This window comes from Sparus aurata, chromosome 21 (genome assembly GCF_900880675.1).
Source record: "Sparus aurata chromosome 21, fSpaAur1.1, whole genome shotgun sequence".
In the NCBI taxonomy this organism is placed as follows: Eukaryota; Metazoa; Chordata; class Actinopteri; order Spariformes; family Sparidae; genus Sparus; species Sparus aurata.
Window position 1 is genome coordinate 31023137 of NC_044207.1, and position 20144 is coordinate 31043280.

The 20144-nt window shown below is 46.1% G+C and overlaps 1 protein-coding gene across 3 annotated transcripts; it reads left to right on the plus strand.

Annotated features, from left to right (window-relative positions):
• The first annotated feature begins 393 nt into the window (after nucleotides 1-393).
• On the plus strand, nucleotides 394-20102 carry wdr33 (WD repeat domain 33). 3 transcript variants are annotated; one of them, XM_030403075.1, is made up of 21 exons: nucleotides 394-581; nucleotides 3016-3235; nucleotides 3403-3471; nucleotides 3761-3865; nucleotides 4676-4771; nucleotides 5500-5651; nucleotides 12871-12968; nucleotides 13357-13483; nucleotides 13610-13764; nucleotides 13888-13966; nucleotides 14119-14229; nucleotides 14361-14455; nucleotides 14544-14630; nucleotides 15134-15273; nucleotides 15377-15532; nucleotides 16827-17615; nucleotides 17695-17752; nucleotides 17859-18174; nucleotides 18252-18415; nucleotides 18683-18862; nucleotides 19604-20102. In XM_030403075.1, exons 2-21 carry the CDS (start codon nucleotides 3032-3034, stop codon nucleotides 19753-19755), a joined length of 3333 nt encoding a protein of 1110 aa, XP_030258935.1. In that variant the 5' UTR covers nucleotides 394-581; nucleotides 3016-3031; the 3' UTR covers nucleotides 19756-20102. The 3 variants fall into 3 exon arrangements, with proteins under 3 accessions (XP_030258935.1, XP_030258936.1, XP_030258938.1); XM_030403076.1 differs by having other exon boundaries at nucleotides 16830-17615; XM_030403078.1 differs by lacking the exon at nucleotides 394-581 and having other exon boundaries at nucleotides 3032-3235; nucleotides 18252-18394.
• Nucleotides 20103-20144: the final 42 nt, after the last annotated feature.

The following is a 20144-nucleotide window of genomic DNA, read 5'->3' on the forward strand; positions in this document are numbered from 1 at the left end:
TCCCTCCTGCTCGGCTCCGGCTCGGCTGCTGCTCGGCTGCTGCTCGGCTCGGCTCCTGCTCGGCTGCTGCTCGGCTGCTGCTCGGCTCGGCTCCTGCTCGGCTGCTGCTCGGCTCGGCTCCGGCTCGGCTCCTGCAGCAGACATATCACATCTGTAGCTCTATAGACTGAAGAACAGTTTCTTCCCACTGGCAGTGAAATGCACAACCCCCATTATAATATAATATAACATAATATAACATAATATAATATAATATAATTTAACATAATTTAAATTTCAGAATATAATATAATATAATATAATATAATATAACATAATATTGGTAAAACTCAGGTTCCCAGAACCCTTAGCGTGATGACGGCATGTTCTCCCGCCCATTGTGAAAATGTCCCGGCATGCTTTTCTGCAGGGCCGAGAAGAAGAAGCGTCATGATGGAGTCCGCTGGTGGCTAACGTGACAAACCTTGTTAATTTGAGTTGAATAAAGTTTGAGACGTTCATGGTTCATCAGAGAAAGTTAACCGGAAGAATCTAGCCCGTTAATGACAGCTAGATAGCTAACTCTGCAGCGGAGACTGTCGGTGAGTTGTTCAGCTGCAGCGCGTTGTTGTTGTCACGACGACTTCCAGCACCGGGCCGCCATTTACCTCCGGCGGCGAAACATAACAAAACCCCCCAAAAATAACACGCACGCAACAAACTCTGCTGCCTTTTTAGCCGAAAATATCACATTTAACTCCACGTGACGGCAGGATATGTCGCTGAGGACCAGCAGTGTGTTAACCACCTGAGGTCCCCGCTTACGGTTAGCCTGTTAGCAAAGTTAGCCACACAAGCTAACCATGTTAGCCGCAGCATCTCCGGGTTAAAAGCAGCGACGGTGCTGAAACAGTGCCGTTCTGAGAGGAACTCAACCTTCGAGTTGTATTTGACTCTTTAGACAGCCCTCTGTCCGGGTGTTGGACCCCACTGTTGGCTGGCATTAGCTCTGATTACTGAGCTGACAGTGAAACCTCGTGTTGCGGACAGTTTGATCTCAGTGGTTTCTTGAGAACAAGCTCAGTAACCTGCAAAACCAGAGATTAAAACTACTCTGTGAGGAAACAGTGGAAGTCTTACATCCTCTGAAACGACCGCGTTAAAGTAGCTTTTATTGGCAGGTTGCAGGTAAAGGACTTGAGGTTGTTTTCTATTTGAAGTTACTCATATCTGTGTGATATGATGAATAAAAGTTAAGGTTTGAGTTTAGGCAAATCAGTCTGATCCTTTCGTCTTTTTCTGTGTTGGTGGTTTTGTTTGAATTGGTTTGTGGTAAAAGCAGTCTGTGGCACAGTGCCTGTTACAGAGGTCGGTCTGTGTGAAACAGCATTTTATAACCTTACATTTTGTCTCAGTCGTTTTGTGATTCCCTCTTAATTTAGCTTGGAATGAGCCCCACTGTCTGTCTCTACAGTATAATTAATATAGACTACATGATATATTGTTCCTGCAGAAGCAGGTGGAGACTTATTATTTAAGTTGAAGTGAACTGCGTGGTGTGTGGTGGATGCTGAGTGTTGATGTCTACACTTCCCCCTCTCAGGTGGATCAGTTGACATGTGAATATTCCCTGTTTCTTTCCCTCTGCGACAGTAAACTGAGGAGTCTTAAGACATTTGAGGATGAAACATGCAGCAACATTTTTCACCATTTTCTCACATTTTATAGACCAAACCACTTTTAGATCAATCCAGAAAAATGTATTAATTGACAGTGAATGTTACTTGCAGCCCCAGTTTCTCTGGAGACTGATGAAGTCGTGACAGTGAGAGCAACAGTCACGCTGCACACTGGTTAAAACTGATCATACTGTGAATATTTGATTGTTTGTTTTTACATCACAATTTTAATTTAGACTGAAGGAAGTTAAACCCTGATGGGACCTTCGTGTGAGTTTACTTCCATCAGTTCGTCTCTGCAGCTTCAGTACTTCAGTGTGATGCTGTTTGTCACAGTTTATCCATGCTGTGATCTGGAACTCAGTTACTGTGATTTTGATAATAGTTTGATTAACTGAACAGGAAATAAAAGTGGGACAAGATTTGCTGAACCAAAGTAAAGAAACATGTTTGACTGCTGCTGTTGTGGTGATGTGATAATGATGATGATGATAACTCAGATGTGTTGTAATGATGCACTTCCTGTCTGTGATCAGTGTTTGGACTGCTGCTGATTAGTGTGTGTGTGTGAGTGTTTTCTGCTGTGCAGGTGAGACTGGAGCAGGTGGGCTCGTCTCTGAGCGCTCAGTGTGTCTGTTGGTGTGGAGCTGATGTGAAGGCTGCAGGCTGTAGTTTGTGAACAGAGACGCATTGATCCACTGCTAATATTACAGCTCATTGTTACTGAGTATTATTTTCAATATAATCATGATGCTGTAGTAAAGAAGCATGTTGTACTGCAAAATATACAAAGCAGTTTATTTGAGTCTTAATGTGAGCTCTGGAGTCATTAAAGAGTCGGAGATGAACGTGAAATCAGTCAATCTGTTGTCGTGCGTCAGTTTTTTCTTCTATTTCGACAGAAGGAAGTTGATGATCTTTATTTCTTTATTAACATTGTCACAGCTGATCGTTGGTCTGATGTGTTGTTTCTCCTGTTCGTGCAGGTGAATCATGATGTGTGTCATGAGTTGTTCTGGGGACAGTTAGTTGTATACAGAGTACATAAAGTGTTTGTGTTTTGTTCCTCTGCTGTATGAGGTGTGTCGCTGTCGTTGGAACACAAACCGGTCCAACAGTAACACTGTAGTAGTGTGTGAGTTCACTGATATTCAGTTAGTTTTGTGTGTTTGTGAGTTCATGTTTTACTTCTAATTCCAGTCTTGTGTTATTTGAGATTAAGTCCTGAGACTCGCAGCTTGATGAGTTATTTTCTCCTCTTGGTGTCCAACGTGTTCTCCAGAGCAGATTTCTCACTTTTATATAATTTGATCATCCTCTCTGGATGAGACTAACCACCTGGCATCTTGTCCTGTAGGTATAGCGAGGTCACCATGGCGACGGACATCGGGTCGCCGCAGCGGTTCTTCCACATGCCGCGGTTCCAGCACCAGGCGCCGCGGCAGGTGTTCTACAAGAGGCCGGACTTCGCCCAGCAGCAGGCCATGCAGCAGCTCACCTTCGACGGGAAACGCATGAGGAAGGCCGTGAACCGCAAAACCATCGACTACAACCCGTCTGTCATCAGACACCTGGAGGTACACACACCTGACTCACTTCATCACACACCTGACTCACTTCATCACACACCTGACTCACTTCATCACACACCTGACTCACTTCATCACACACCTGACTCACTGAGACGGAGCAGCTTCAGCCTACAGCTGGTTTGAAGTGATCGGACTGTTTGTTTCCTCTGCAGAACCGTTTGTGGCAGCGAGACCATCGAGACTTCAGAGCCGTGCAGCCCGACGCAGGCTGTTACAATGATGTGAGTGCTGACTCCAGTTTCCTGCTTCAGTCCTCGGGCTTCACTGATATGGAATCTGTCTGATTGTTTAGCTGAAAATGTCTGAACAACATCTTAAAAACATCCTTAATGTTTCTGACGTGTGACAGCTGTTTTTTAGAGCTAGAGCTCATTTTAAAACATCTCCTTCATCTAGTTTGTACATTTTTGTGAATTTTCTGCTCTGATTTAGTACTGGAAAAAAAACTGAATGTATTTGAGCTGCTGGAAACATTTTACTCAGTAATGAGACGTTGTGTTTTGTCCTCAGCTCGTTCCTCCTGTTGGAATGTTGAACAACCCGATGAACGCCGTCACCACAAAGTTTGTTCGAACCTCCACCAACAAAGTCAAGTGTCCCGTGTTTGTGATCAGGGTGAGCTACTTCCTGTCGACACACGCACACGCACACACACACACACACACACACACACACACACAGAGCGAGGAATCAATATTTACTCATTGATTCACCGTATAGAGACATTTGAAAACACGTCAGTGTATTTAATTTGACATATCATATTTGTTACACATCACTTTGACTCAGGTGACTTTACATTGTATGATTTTAGCCTGTTTTTGACCCAATTTTTGAGCTGCACAATTTATTCAGAGCGTGCACCACTGATGAGCCCCTGAATGGCCGTCAGGCGGTCGGATGAGTTTCTCACTGCCCCTGCACAAAGTGGCAACAGCGTCAGGCACATACATGGCTTACCTCCCGTTCTCTATGCAAATCTGAGTGGATATGCATCGATGCCTCTTTTTTTGGAGGCTTCGGTACACAGGACTGCACAGTTTATCTAGGCAGCACGCTTCTGCATTGTTAGCATCATTGCTAATACCAGCCACAGAGCTTCAAACAAATCTTTTTGGCAACTGTCAATAGCCAGGATGGTCTGCAGGGGCGGACAGGCCGCTGTACAGTGTGAGCTCTCAGGTCTTGGCCTGTTGATCGGACCGTGGAGTGTGAGCACATTGATCGAAAGCTTTGGCTTTACATCGCAGGCGATTTACTCGTACAGTACGAGTTGGCATTAACAGCAACATTTCAAAAATCCTTCAGCGTATGCCCAGCTTTGTTGTTTGTTCTGGATGCTGACGTGTGTGTTTGTGTTTGTGTGTGTGTGTGTGTGTGTGTGTGTGTGTGTGTGTGTGTGTGTGTGTGTGTGTGTGTGCACAGTGGACTCCTGAGGGTCGTCGTCTGGTCACTGGAGCCTCGAGTGGAGAGTTTACTCTGTGGAACGGACTCACCTTCAACTTTGAGACCATCTTACAGGTAAACATTGCTCAGTGACATCACTGTGACTCAACATTGATTGATTGATTAATTATAAAATGGGGACATTTCACTAGTAAAGATGTCTTGTCGGCTGGACGTTGTGTTCAATGAAGCTTAGACATCTGAGTGTTCAGATCAGAGCTATGACAAAATTTGACACAAATTTCTTATGGGATAAAATTAGGTGATGGTGTTTTATCGCCTCAGTATGACAAAATGTTTGTTGTCCATAACTTGGAACAGAAGGGCAGAGTGCTCAAACATGGAGACGACGTTAAAGTCTTGTGTGATGTTTCTGAAGTGTTTTCCACTTACTGAACGCTGTGGGGCTCAATGAGTAAAGCTAACAGTGCTAACTAGCATGCATTAACTAGTAAAGCTTACCCGCTGGACTTCACTGTTCTGTGAACACGTCATTATAAATCATCGGTGTGGTCTGTTAGATGTTCGGGTCACAGGGTGAACTTAAATACCAAACTAAATATAGATCTTCTATGGCGGCCTGTGTTCAAGACATTTCTATCTTTAAAGTGTCATGAAAAGTGTTGTCTTCATGTTATATTAATTTTCCAACACTTCATTGTCTTTGGTTAAATGTTGAGCAGCAACAATTCAGTCAGTTGTTATAGAAGTGAGGTTAAAACCTGTCTGATGTTGATGTGATATCAGTGTTCTGTCATCTGTTTGGCCCCGAGTGGTTCTAACGTGTCCTCTGTCCTCTGCAGGCCCACGACAGTCCCGTCCGGGCCATGACCTGGTCTCATAACGACATGTGGATGCTGACGGCGGACCACGGCGGCTACGTGAAGTACTGGCAGTCCAACATGAACAACGTCAAGATGTTCCAGGCTCACAAGGAGGCCATTAGAGAAGCCAGGTTTATACCCAATCTACCATTTTCTGTAGTTCTACTGTTAGCCACGTGGGGGTGCCACATGTTGCTGTTGTTGTGGGTGATTAATAACAGATGTACGTGTGTGCTGTTGCAACACTGCAGTGATCTGTTGTTGATGTTCTTCCTGATGTGGCTGATGAGCCGTTTCTCTCTGATGTGTTGAATAAAGTCATCATCACTGACTGTGACGGAGGCCACGTGGTCTGGGTGGAGAGGAGATAATCAATGTCAGGCTGACTCTGACCAATAAAGTTTAAGCAGGGATCAATAAAGTTTTAAAATAAAGTGAATAAAGAGACGTTTTAAATAAAGGTTTGAACTCCACATGTGCACCTTAAACATGACGGCCCTGGAAGTAAAAACCCAACGACTCAAATCGTCTGACTCACGTCTGACATGTAGTCCATCAACACTGGAGCCTACATCTCCCATAATGCACCTGGGACAGTTTCTGTCGTTAGTCGAACACCTTCAGTTTGTAACACACACTGTGCGTTAGACATTTGTTGTGTTGAAGCCTGGTGACATCATCAGGCTACAGATGACCTCACACAGCAGGCTTAGTACAACCTGCCGCTGTTAGTATACTGAACAGGAACACCTGTACGGTGTGATGTCATCAGGTACAGCACACCTGAGTCTGTACTACATGATGACGTGACGTTGGTCATCACACTGTCAGGTGTTCCTGTTATTTTGTCCCTCAGGTGAAGCTGTAGGCGTCAAACTGTTTTATTTGCCAGCAAAGCACTACATTACCCATGAGCCTCAGTGAGGGCTCTGCTGACAACGTGCTGCTAGACAGGATATAACCTCAGTGAGACTATAGCCAGGCTTCTCTGAGCTGACCCGACAAAGACTGAAGACCCAATCAGAGACGACGAGTTTAACAACAGTAATTATCAACTCTGATGCTGTTAGCAGCCCGTCTGCAGCTAGCAGCATCAGAATCTGTCAGTCAGTAAGAATCTGTGTGATCTAGAAACCTGATCTCAGGTCTGTGAGAAAGCAGAGTAAACAGCCGGTTGTCTTTAATAAGTAGCAGCTTTTGTTTCTTACTGATCTGGGAGTCAGAATGGGGTTTGAAGAGTCCCGCTGGTGAGAAGAAACATCTTCAGTCGTATAAACACACGTTCATCATGTCAGTCTCCAGTTGATTCCTACAGCTCTCATGTTTCTGTGATGCAACACAAACTACTTTGTCACACAAACATTCATCAAGTTTGGTTCAATAATTGAATGTATTACAGGTCTTCTGAGCAGGAGATGATAAATATACAAACTGTGATTCTAAGTAAGAATCGGGTAAATAAGTCCATTCAGGATGAAACGGGTTCGTCCTGTCGGGACCTATTTTCCCGATAGTGACCGCCGTTCTATACATTATCCTGCTTATTACACGGCTACTTGCCAACACGAAAAAACAAAATTCGCACAGTGTGTCTTTTTACAGTTTATTTGTTACCGTTCAGTGTTTTTCAGCAGAGAAATATAGTTTGCCAAACCGACGTCGTTTCACTTCTCCCTCTTCGCTGCTTTCCTCTCTTTTTCTTTTCTTGACCGGTGACGACAACTCAGCCTTTAGCCAAGAGTTGAAATCACCGTATTTTCTAAAAATGTTAAAGTTAATGTGAAACTCATCCATACTAGTGGCCTAGCAGTAAGTTTTTTTTTTATATGAAGTAGACTACAGATCAGCTGATGTCGCTTAGTGACCGAAGACGCTGAGGTGATAAGTGACCGGACTACTTGCAGAGCAAAGATTTTAGAGCGCGGAGTGATACGAAATACGTGAATCAGAGGCAAAAAGCCCACTTTCCTTTCAACGGTCAAATATGCTCAGCAGAAAACGTTGTAAAGGCCCATTCAAGTGAATGGAGCATTCTACAGCATTAAGAAGAGCCGTGTAATAACATGTGGTTACATGTCAGTCAGGAGCTTCTGGTCCTCTGGATCGATCTGTACCGCTCCACAGAATCTAAGACGTTCAACTGAATGTGTGTTCTTCCTGCCACAGACTGGTTTCTTCTGCACAGTCCACATGTTCTGATAGGGTTCAGTTCTGGACTTTGTGAAGTCTGTTTAAAACCTCAGTTCTGGCCCAATGGATCCGTTCCTTTACCACCTCTGATGTGTGTTTGGGTCATTGTCCTGTTGGATCACCAGACTGCACCCAAGACCCAACCTGCTGCTGAGGATTTTAGGCTTTCCTGAAGAATATGGAGATAATCCTCCTCCTCCAGACATACTGATGATCTTTGTGGTCAAACACGTTTCCTCCAGAAGGTTTCTTCTCCATCCACATGATCAGCAGGAAACTTCGGTCCAGCTTCAAGGTTCTGTGTCTGGATGAAGAGGTTCTGTCCGCACCGCAGCCTCAGCTCAGCTTGATATAAAACACTGACGGTGGACTCGGACACCTGTCTTCCAGCAGCTTCTGATTCATTACAGACTTGGTTTTTGGTGGTTTCTGGTTGAGTCCTGACCATCAGAGCAGTTTTCTCTCAGCAGCAGGTGATGGTTTGATGGTGGCAGCGACACTGTGAACTATTCTTACAAACAGTTGTTGTGCAGTTGATGTTGGACCTGAAACTGCTGGAATGGCTCCAAGTGATTGTCCTGACTATTTCAGATCAGTGATGAGCTCTTTAGACTTTCACACTGGTGTTTGTGTCTGAGTCCGATGTCTGGATCAGACAGGTCCTGTTAAAATGATCAGCTGTGGTCCATCAGAACCAGTCAGAAGAAGTTCAGATGCTACAAAGAACATCTGACTCAGAACCTTCTGTTATCACCTGAACTGATGGTTAAAGTTACTGTGTGTCTATTTATGATCTCATGTTCAGAAGACCTGTAGTAAGTTAAATGATTGAACCAAACTTCATGAATGTCTTTGTGACAGAGTAGTTTGTGTTACAGTCATTGATCACAGACACATGAGAGCTGTAGGAATCAGCTGCAGACTGACATGATGAACGTGTGTTCATGAGAGATGGAAACTCTGCTACAACGACGGAACCAAGGAACCGATCTCTGACAACACCAGAGTGTTTCTATCCGTTCACTCTAGTTTTACCTCGGTTCCTATCGCTCTCCCTCTTCTCCTTCTTCGCCTCCTCCATCAGCGTCTTTTTCTTTGGACAGTTATTCAAGTTCCACCGTCACCTGCGTGTTGTGACCGGGGAGAACTGTGCCTCTTCCTGTTGTGGTCACGTAATGGCAGACGAGCTCCTTAGTGCCACATTTCAACCTTCAAATCTGTCCTGTTGTCACACTGAATGTCACAGTGACAGTGTGGTTTATAGTCAGCCAACCTTTACGTGGTTGGTGTCATATTTCTTGCAGACATTTCACTGTGACATCACTGTGACATCACTGTGACATCAGGATTTACTTCAGAGTGGACAGTTAAAGTTACATCGTTGTTAGTTGAGCTCCAGTTTCTTCTTCAGACGATGCGTTGGCAGAAAATGATGAACAGCCAGTTTGCCTGCTTCGGTCCAGAGAGTCGGGCTGTTACAATGTGATGAATGTAAAACATATGACAGCCGAGAGCATCAGTGTTGCTGCAGATGAGATGAGAGAGGAATGCTGCAGAAGTCGTGTAAATTCATAAGTTAATATATTTACTTTAAAGTCAGTCACTCTGCACTTTATCTGTGATGTGACAGCTGCTCATTCTGAGCTCCGACAGTCAACATGAAACAGCTGATTTAATCATTAGACCCGATGTTTAGTTCTGACACTGATGAAATGGAAATCTTTAGTTTCATTAAACGACTGATTAATTAACTAATCGCTGTTTTATAAAGAGCAGCAGGATAATGAATCTTTGTAGCTAAGTGCAGTTAGCATCGCTCTGGTTCCTCTGTGGGATTACTGAACTGGATCAGTGTGTCAAACACAAGGTTCTGATCCGTCCAGGTTCTGTTGATCCAGATAATCTCCACAGATGAACTCCACTCTGTGATGTGTGAAGCTAAATTAACTGTGTAGCAGTAAGAAGCTAATGCTAGCCTACAAACAGACGACATCACGGTCACATGACTGAAACGTCTCCACCACTAAGAGTCTGACTGCACAATTACTATCCAGGTTTTCTATAAACTGATCAGTGTACAAGTTGTAAAGTCAGAGTTAGAACAGTGTGTAACTAAAGTGGCCTGTAGAGACGGACTAGTGAGTAGATGAGTCTCCGTGTTCGCTGTGAGGACGTTTAATGTCCCCGACAACCTCTGTAGTCTCATTCAGACACTCGTTAGCAACCGCTAACTGTCTCTAACACATGAAGAGCTTCAGGATTAAACTGTGGGACATTAATGATGATTTATGTTGGAGAACAAAACCTGTGAATATGTTCAGCCTGACACAGTTTATTACACACATTCAACTGAAAACTCATCAACAAACTCACTTAGAAACAAGAGGACAGGAAGTGCTAACATGCTAACTGATGTCTGGTTAATCAGCTGTGATATAGCAGCAAAATCGTGTTGTCATGTTCTGTCAACACTTGAACATTATCCATATCTGATATCATGTTCAGTACCACGGAGGAACATATGACACAAGAAAAGATGTGATAGAACATAAGAAGGAACAATGAGAAATATCACTTTTATTTTAGAATCCTGTTTTTCAGTCTTCACCTCAGGCCTGATGAAACGTGTTGAAACTACCATCAGACAGAAAACAACATGTTCTGCATCACTTCATGTATTTAGGTGTGTGTGTGTGTGTGTGTGTGTGTGTGTGTGTGTGTGTGTCCGTCCTCCCTCACTGGGGCTCATGAGATCACAGATCCTGACCAGCTCATATTTATCACAGTTCAACACAAACTTTATTGTCTCAGTGTAGATGTAATTATTGGATTAAAGGAGCGCTCTGTAGATGTACAGTAGATGACTGTCACTACAACATGATCACATCAGGACTGAACTCACTCAGAACCAAGCAGAACTTTATATTCAGACCCAGCTCACAGCAGTGTAATGGACACTTGGTTTCACGTTGGCAGTAAATCTGCATTTTATCAGGTGACTTTTTGTCATTGGTGCTTTTATTTTTATAGTGTCAGCAGAGACACAGACAGGAAGTGTAACACAAAGGTCCTGGTCCTTAACTGTCGTTTCTACCCTGAAGATGTGAAGTAGGATTGATGTTTTTTAATCTGAAAATCAAATGTAATTTACTGATCATTAGATATCACACAGATGATTGATATGTAGACCTGATGTACCTCTGCAGTGATGAACTGTTCTGTTCTGTTCTGCTGAACAGTGCTGACATGCTTCAGTATTTCCACTTTCTGCTACCTTGTACTTTTACTCCTCTGCATTTACTTGATTACTTCAGCAATCAGATGATTGTCTGTCTGTAATAAATAACTGATATTGGTACCTGTGGGCTTCCATACTGTCCTGTAATCTCATATTGGTGTCCAGCACACGGCTTCAGTACTGTTAGCTTAGCACAATGACTGGAAGTGGAGGGAAACTGTTAGCTTAGCTTCTTGCCCTTCCACCAAACTCCAGAGTTGTGACATCAACATCCTCTCAACCACCAAACGGCTCCTGTTGAACTTGATAGATCAGTTTCTGAAGGTTTACAGGTTCACCAGTTGTAGTGATGCAGATTGCTCCAGCTGCTCTCATGTGTCTGAACAGATTCACTGTTGAAGGAGACGTCTTCACATCCTCAACAGAAGTTACAGACACACAGCTGAGGATCCAGGATCAGTGCTCTGATGATTGTTGATTTATTTCCTGTCCATCGATGGCCTGTTGAGCTCTGGGTGTTTTGGTGTTGAGGCTTCCCGTAGACGTTGTTCCAACACTCCTGACAGCTGCTTATAAACCTGATCTGGACTCTGTACTCACCTCCCTGCTGATAGAAAGTCTGATTACAGAGTAATATAGTTCTGGTCAGTACCATCATCCCACAGACACAGACCTATGAGTCCATCTGATCACATCTGACGTCAGACCTCAAACTGAATCGTTCAGCTCAACATGAAGCAGGTTGATATATACTGAGTCACACACACGATCAGCACTTCAGTAGAAGTCTAAAGTATCAGTAAAGTGACTGATCCATATCTTACATGTATGTATAAACCACACAGAGTCAGCTGATCGTCACTATCACCGTTTTTATCTGATGAGAAAATCAATTCATTTATCAGTGTAATACTTTGGTTCTGATATAGCAGTAATCTGTAAAGTAACTAGTAACTAAAGTTATCAGATGAACGTAGTGGAGTAAAGAGTATCTGCTGATTCTGTGTTCCTGAACGATGTGTTGACGGTGAAACAGGAGCAGACCGTCAGACTGATGTCATGTTGTTCCTCTGATCGTCCAGCAGGTGGAGACAGTCTGAGGCTCTGATTCTGATCACATCTGTAACATGTGACCGGCAGAGCCTCAGTCCAAATACATCTGCAGGTTGATTCATAATGAGGCTGATCAGGTTCAGAGTGTTTTAGGAGGTTTCTCCTTCTGAGAGACGTCTGATTTCTACTGACTGAAAGACTATTTTATTTTGAAGGACTGAACACTTCCTGCGGCTCTGATGTGATCAACAGTTCACCAGAACAGACAGAAACAGTTTAACATTTCACAGAAATCTTCTCTGAGAAGTCCACACACACACACACACACACACACACACACACACACACACAGCTGAATACACACACACACACACACACACACAGCTGAATACACACACACACACACACACACACACAGCTGAATACACACATGGGCTCACTGTTACTGAGTTTAACAGGACAGGTGAACAAACGGAGACGAGAGCAGCTCATCAGCTGACGACAAATACTTTGACACTTCTAAAGTAATGAAAACAGCTGACATTTATGTGAAGAATGAAGTCCGGAACCGTTCACTCACAGAACAGTTCTGGAGCTTCACAGTAAAACTGACTCTGTCTGTTTGGGATGTTCCTCTGAATTCTTCCGCCTGTCGGTGGATTTAAAGTCTGTGACAGTCGATCAGTTGAAGAGCTTCAGTGAGAGCTTCTCGGAGAACCATCAGAGACGAACAGAAACTGGAGCTGTGCGAATTGATTCCCGGTCTTTGTATCTGTAATTGTTTGGACCGTGTCCGTCTCCGTCCTGGAGCTTTTGATCGGACCACATGTTCTTCCTGGCAGTGTTCTGACTCGTCTCGTCTTGTCCAGTTTTTCTCCCACAGATAATAAGTTCGCCACCTGCTCAGACGACGGGACGGTTCGGATCTGGGACTTCCTGCGCTGCCACGAGGAGAGAATCCTCCGAGGTACCAGACCACTTGCACTCACCTGGTCTCCATGGCAACAGCTGACTCACATTGTCCTGTATAGATTCAAGCCAGTGATGACACATTTAACAACTAGTTTACAATGATGAAAATAATCAAAATACTTTAATATTGAGTGAATATTGAAATTATTAGACTCATTTTTATTTTGAAAACATAAATTCTCAAAGCCTTCTGATCAATAGATAAAAAGTAATTCCTTTTTTAACTAAACTGATTGATTGGTTTGATATTTCTGCCTCCTGCTGGTCATGTTCACCTCTGAAGGTGAGTGCTGTCCGACCAATCAGTGAGCTGCAACCTCAGAGACACGCCCCCTTATTATCATAGAGATAATGTGTGTGTGTGTGTGTGTGTGCGCGCGCAGGTCACGGTGCTGATGTGAAGTGTGTGGACTGGCACCCCACCAAAGGTCTGGTGGTCTCCGGCAGTAAAGACAGCCAGCAGCCAATCAAATTCTGGGACCCAAAGACGGGACAGAGTCTGGCGACACTGTGAGTTCAACAGGAAAAACTGACACCAGATCAGATGATTGATCCTGATAAGTGATGGGTTGTGTAAAGAAGTGCTGTCTCTGCTGTGAGCGACGGTCTCAGTGTTGACTCTGTCTCCGTCCTCAGTCACGCCCACAAGAACACAGTGATGGAGGTGAAGTGGAACCTGAATGGTAACTGGCTGCTGACGGCGTCACGTGACCACCTGTGTAAGCTGTTCGACATCAGGAACCTGAAGGAGGAGCTGCAGGTGTTCAGAGGACACAAGAAGGAGGCGACAGGTGAGTGTGAGCACCTCCACCTGTCCACGGCTGGTGGAGACAGATGCAGGTGTAGGGGAGTGACGGGCCTGAAGAAGGGAGGAGCCGTTAAACTCAGACATGTTGTTGTGTTTCTGTCCTCAGCTGTGGCCTGGCATCCCGTCCATGAAGGCCTGTTTGCCAGCGGAGGCTCTGACGGCTCGCTGCTCTTCTGGCACACTGGGTAATGACCACACACCTGAGCTGACATCACACTGACCCGCAGTCAGCTGGTACAAGTGACACCAGGCTTCTGTTACTGGTCCAGCCCTGGTGGTTTGAGGTGGTTGGACCGGTCTGACTGGTGCAGATGTTTACTGTCGTTGTCTGTGTCAGGGTGGAGAAGGAGGTCGGGGGGATGGAGATGGCTCATGAGGGGATGATCTGGAGTCTGGCCTGGCACCCGCTGGGTCACATCCTGTGCTCGGGCTCCAACGACCACACCAGGTACACCGTGTACACATCATACAACATTACACACATTAACACACGCAGATAAAGATATACAACATATAGATACCACATCATAAACACGGTTGAGCATTCAGACTGGACCTGATCTTGTTTTTCTTGCTCAGTAAATTCTGGACGAGGAATCGACCCGGTGACAAGATGAGAGACCGTTACAACCTGAACCTGCTGCCGGGGATGTCAGAGGACGGCATGGAGTACGGTGAGCAGCAGAGGACAAACTTCACACAGCTGTGTGACTCTATCTGATCTCAGCCGTTCATCATTCTGTTTGTGTGTGACTGTTTCAGATGACGTGGACTTGAACAGCGTCGCCTCCATCCCCGGGATGGGAATCCCTGAGCAGCTGAAGGCCGCCATGGAGCAGGAGCAGAGCAGTGAGTCCCAACCTGGAATGTCCTGGAATGTCCTGGAACTCTGCTGCAGGTTTCCAGGCTCCAGGGAACACAGATGAAAAGATGTTTTAAAGATGTTCAACCTAATTTGATTAGGAACAAAGAGGGAGAACATCCTTCAGACACTGGACACACGAATTCTCCAACAACAGTCAATAAGTTGTTTTTGATGAATTAGGTCTTAAAATGATCATCAGTGATTAACTACACTCAGTTTGTTTCCTTTTTGGAAGAATTAGTCTTTTTCTTCAGCAGAGGAAATAACTTGTCCCCATGTTGTTGATGAAGGTGATCAGTGTTCAGTACCTCAGTCTGTCTGCTGATGATGTCACTTTGTATGTCATCGATCCAAAGATGAATCAGACCTGCTCCACTGAACCCTTCCTGTGATTTGTTCTAAAACTGTCTCAACTGGCTTCATGTTTAATATCTTTAAATGTACTACTCAGGTTCAGGTGTAACTCCGGTGTGATTGTTGTGTGCAGGTAAAGAGGCGGCTCCTGAGGTGGAGATGTCCATCCCCGGTCTAGACTGGGGCATGGACGAGGTCATGGGAAAAGACACCAAGAAGGTCCCGCAGAAGAAAGTGCCGTACGCAAAACCCATCCCGGCACAGTTCCAGCAGGTAAACACTGATGAACACCTGGAGAAGTGACGGACGACTTAAACATTCTCAAGTTCTTCATGATGTCAGCCATGCTGACTGTGAACTCCTGGTTTCTCTGCAGGCCTGGGCCGAGAATAAAGTACCCATGATGCCGCCTGGCGGAGAATTGTCCAAAGACAGGAAGGTGGAGCAGAAAGTGGACATGAAGAAGAAAACTCAGGCAGAGATCGAGCAGGAGATGGCAGCTCTGCAGTACACCAACCCCATGCTGCTGGAGGTGAGTACACACACAGTACACACACAGTACACACAGTACACACAGTACACACACAGTACACACACAGTGCACACAGTACACACACAGTACACACACAGTACACACAGTACACACACAGTACACACACAGTACACACAGTACACACACAGTACACACAGTACACACAGTACACACACAGTACACACAGTACACACACAGTACACACACAGTACACACACAGTACACACAGTACACACACAGTACACACACAGTACACACAGTACACACACAGTACACACAGTACACACACAGTACACACACACAGTACACACACAGTACACACAGTACACACACAGTACACACACAGTACACACAGTACACACACAGTACACACAGTACACACACAGTACACACACAGTACACACAGTACACACACAGTACACACAGCACACACACAGCACACACACAGTACACACACAGTACACACAGTACTTACAGTACACACAAAGTACACACAGTACACACACAGTACACACACAGTACACACAGTACACACACAGTACACACAGTACACACACAGTACACACAGTACACAACACAGTACACACACAGTACACACACAGTGCACACAGTACACACAGTACACACAGAGAGTACACACAGTACACACAGTACACACACAGTGCACACACAGTACACACAGTACACACACAGTACACACAGTACACACACAGTACACACACAGTACACACAGTACACACACAGTACACACAGTACACACAGTACACACACACAGTACACACACAGTACACACAGTACACACACAGTACACACACAGTACACACAGTACACACACAGTACACACAGTACACACAGTACACACACACAGTACACACACAGTACACACACAGTACACACAGTACACACAGTACACACACAGTACACACAGTACACACAGTACACACACAGTACACACACAGTGCACACAGTACACACAGTACACACAGAGAGTACACACAGTACACACAGTACACACACAGTGCACACAGTACACACAGTACACACAGTACACACACAGTACACACACAGTACACCAACCCCATGCTGCTGGAGGTGAGTACACACACAGTACACACACAGTACACACAGTACACACACAGAGTACTGCTTCAGTCAGTGCAGCTGCTGTTGTGTGTTTGCTGACAGGTGTAAACGTTGTGTGATGTGAATGAACTCTGGCTGACTTGTTGTCTTCATGGCGGACTGTGTGACACATTTAACTGACTGGAGACTGTTTGTTTGGTTCTTGCTGCAGCAGATGAAGATGGACCGGATGAACCAGATGACCCCTGATGGGAACATGGGCCCCCCACAGGGACAGGGCGCTATGCCTCCCTTCTCCGGCCCTGGAGGTGCCGGAGGTCCTGGGGCCCCGATGGCTCCTGGCCAGCAGGGCTTTCCCCCAAACATGCCTCCTCAGCCGATGCCCAACAACATGGGGCCCCCCATGGGCCCCGGAGGCATGCAGCCTCCTTTCATGCCTCCCGGACAGATGGGGCCACCCTCTGGACCACAGTCTCATCAGGGGCCCCCTCAGGGCATGATGGGACCACCAGACATGCAAGGACAACAAGGTATGCAGAGACACCCTGGCCCCCCCAGAAACATGGGTCCCCAGGGGCCTCATGGCATGGGACCCAGAGGGATGCAGGGGCCCCCTGGTGGGATGATGGGCCCACCTCCTCGAGGAATGGGTCCAAGGGATCCTCAGGGGCCTCCACCTCAGGGGGGCATGATGCCACCTCAGGGGAACATGATGGGCCCTCAGGGTCCCATGCAGGGTGGGATGATGGGGCCCCCACCCCGGACACATGGCAACATGCCAAACAACTATGGGATGGGCAACATGCAGGGGCCACCGGGTGGGATGCACGGGCCTCCAGGAAATATGCAGGGGCCCCCTGGTAACATGCAAGGACCCCATGGAAACATGCAGGGGCCCCCTGGTAATCTGCAAGGACCACATGGAAGCATGCAGGGGCCCCATGGAAACATGCAGGGGCCCCAAGGAAACATGCAGGGGCCCCCATATATGCAGCACCAGGTGAGTTTCAGGTCGTCTGACTGGTTCAGGATCAGTTTAGGTCTTTATGTTGTTGTTTACATGTGATTTGTTCTCTCAGGGTCAGAACACGGGGCCCATGATGCACGGGATGGGGCAGCAGGGGCCCAACAACAAAGGTAAACCTGACAGAATAAAGACCGAACGTTGATTTTAGTTTCAGTTTGTGTGGAGCGTTCAGCAGTTCTGTCCTCAGTCCTGATCAATGGTGACTTTTAATATTAGGGGATCCTCGGGGGCCGCCACCCAACCACCATATGGGCCCTCCTGACCGGCAGGGTCCCGCGGGCCCAGACCAGGGTTCTGGTCCGTACTGGGGCGACAACCAGCAGGGTCGGCGTGGACCGCAGGACTTTGATGGGGGCCAGGATTTCCATGGCAGAGGAGGAGAGGAGGGCTGGAGATCAGGATACCAGGGAGGAGGAGGAGGAAGCCACAGGGGGGGAGGACACCGAGGAGGAGGAGGAGGAGGAGGGAACGCAGGGAACTGGGCCCCCGACGGGTTCAGTGGAGGAGAGTTCAGAGGACGCAGAGAGGACAGGTGAGACTCTTTCTCCTGAGTGGGTTAGGGAAACTGGACGCTGTGCAGAGGTCTGAACTGGACTCTGGGTGTTGCAGGTTCAGAGGAGGTGGCCCCGGCCGGCCCGGAGGTCGAGGCTACCAGGAGGAGTACGGTGGCCAGGAGGAGGGCTTTGAGGGCTCAGAGGAGATGAGCCGAGGCTGGGACAGTGGAGGCAGAGGGAGGCCGCCACGAGGAGGAGGTCCACCCAGAGGAGGAGGAGGTGAGAGGATCCAGAAATGGTTTCTGTTCTGTCCGTCCTGTCTGAACCTGTTCTGAACAGAACCTGGGTGAAGATTGAAGGAACAGTCAGAATCAACGATGCTTCTCTCATCAGGTCCGGTTCGACCGTCTCCTGGAAACAGATCCAGGTTTTCCAGGAATACGAGAACCAGCTGAAGAAGCTTAAAGCTGAATATTTGTTTGGTTTCAAATAATTTCTCTGCGGTCTCTTATTGTGGCGGTTGTCTCCTTGTCTTCCTGTTTATAGGACACGATGGTTACCGGGACGGTCAGCAGATGCATGATGGGTCGTCTCCGGCCGGTCGTGAGCGCTCATCTTCCCTGCAAGGGATGGACATGGCGTCTCTGCCTCCTCGAAAGCGTCCGTGGCAGGACGGCCCGGGAACAGGTGACCCCCGAGAGAGAGAGTCACCTGGAGCTGATGGAGGTGAGAACTCACCTGAGTTAGGTCATCAGTTAACATTCCTGCTCTGCAGGGAAAACCTTTAATGACTCTGTGATCAATCAGTGATTATTTATGATCGGCCCTTCAGCGCCACCATCAGGACAAACTGCAGATAAACGAACCTCTGATTCATTCTGTGGTCAATAATCTTATTAAATATAACTCAGAACACTGTTTACTTGCACACAGTATATTTTAAATACAGTCATGTAAATGAGACATTTAATATTCTAGTTTAAATAACCAACTAGATTTGTTTTGTATGTAAATACAACTTGAAAATACATGTATAAGTATATTTAATGAGATATGTAGAATAATGCAGTATGTATTTATAACATAGTTAATATAAATCTAAATCTGTTGGTATTTCATTAGTTTAAAAGAAAACTTTGTATAGGTTATTTAATAGAAACGTATTTCAAATATATGGGTTCACTGTATAATATGTGGACTGTATTTCTATAATAAACATACACTGATGTGAGTATAAATATAAACTCATCACGTACTACAAACTGAATGAAGATCAATAAAACAAGGTACAGAACTTTAACAGCCCACCAATAAAACAACCAGCTGTAAAAATAAAACTGTAAGAAAGAGACGACGACACAAATCTGCTGAAGGAAGAAAATATCAAAATAAAGGAACTATTGAATCAGTTTTATTGTGAAAGGAAGCACTCTGTCCCCCTCATGTGGTCTCTGCTGGTCCCTGCAGGTCGGCCTCCTCAGAGGGACGACGGAGGCTACGGTCCGTCTGGTCGGGGTGGACGAGGCGGCTGGGGTCCTGGAGGAGGACCAGGACCGGTCCCCAGGAGAGGAGGACCAGCACCCAGAGGACCACCGAGGGGGGGCGGCCGGGGCCGGTAGTCCTGAAGAAAAAAACTCCCATGATGCTCCTCTCCTCCGGTCCTCTCCGCCCCTCTTCGGGCCTGAGACCAGGTCCAGAGCCTGAAAGACAAACTGTTGGTCATGTGACACATTCGGACCTCGGCTGCTGTGAAGGACGGTGCTGTCTGATTGGTCCATTCTGAGCTGACAGGTGGACACACAGGAAGTGTCTCCAGCGGATCGTTTTAATGTAAAAATGGTGTTTGTATCTCCGTGTCGGTTTTATTTCACAGTGAACACTTTGTCTGCAGCTCGTCGCTTTTTGTAAAAGATTTCTATGTTTTTGTGTTTTCACTGGACAATAAAGATTCACACTTCAAATCGATCATCGTGGACCGGGCGGCTTTACACATGTGTTCATTCAATAC

Coding starts and splice junctions, on each gene's coding strand:
- wdr33 (XM_030403075.1), top strand. CDS start 3,032: ATGGCGACGGACATCGGGTCGCCGCAGCGGTTCTTCCACATGCCGCGG. Junction 13,484..13,609: donor GGACAGAGTCTGGCGACACT/GTGAGTTCAACA, acceptor CTCCGTCCTCAG/TCACGCCCACAAGAACACAG. Junction 15,274..15,376: donor TCCCGGCACAGTTCCAGCAG/GTAAACACTGAT, acceptor GTTTCTCTGCAG/GCCTGGGCCGAGAATAAAGT.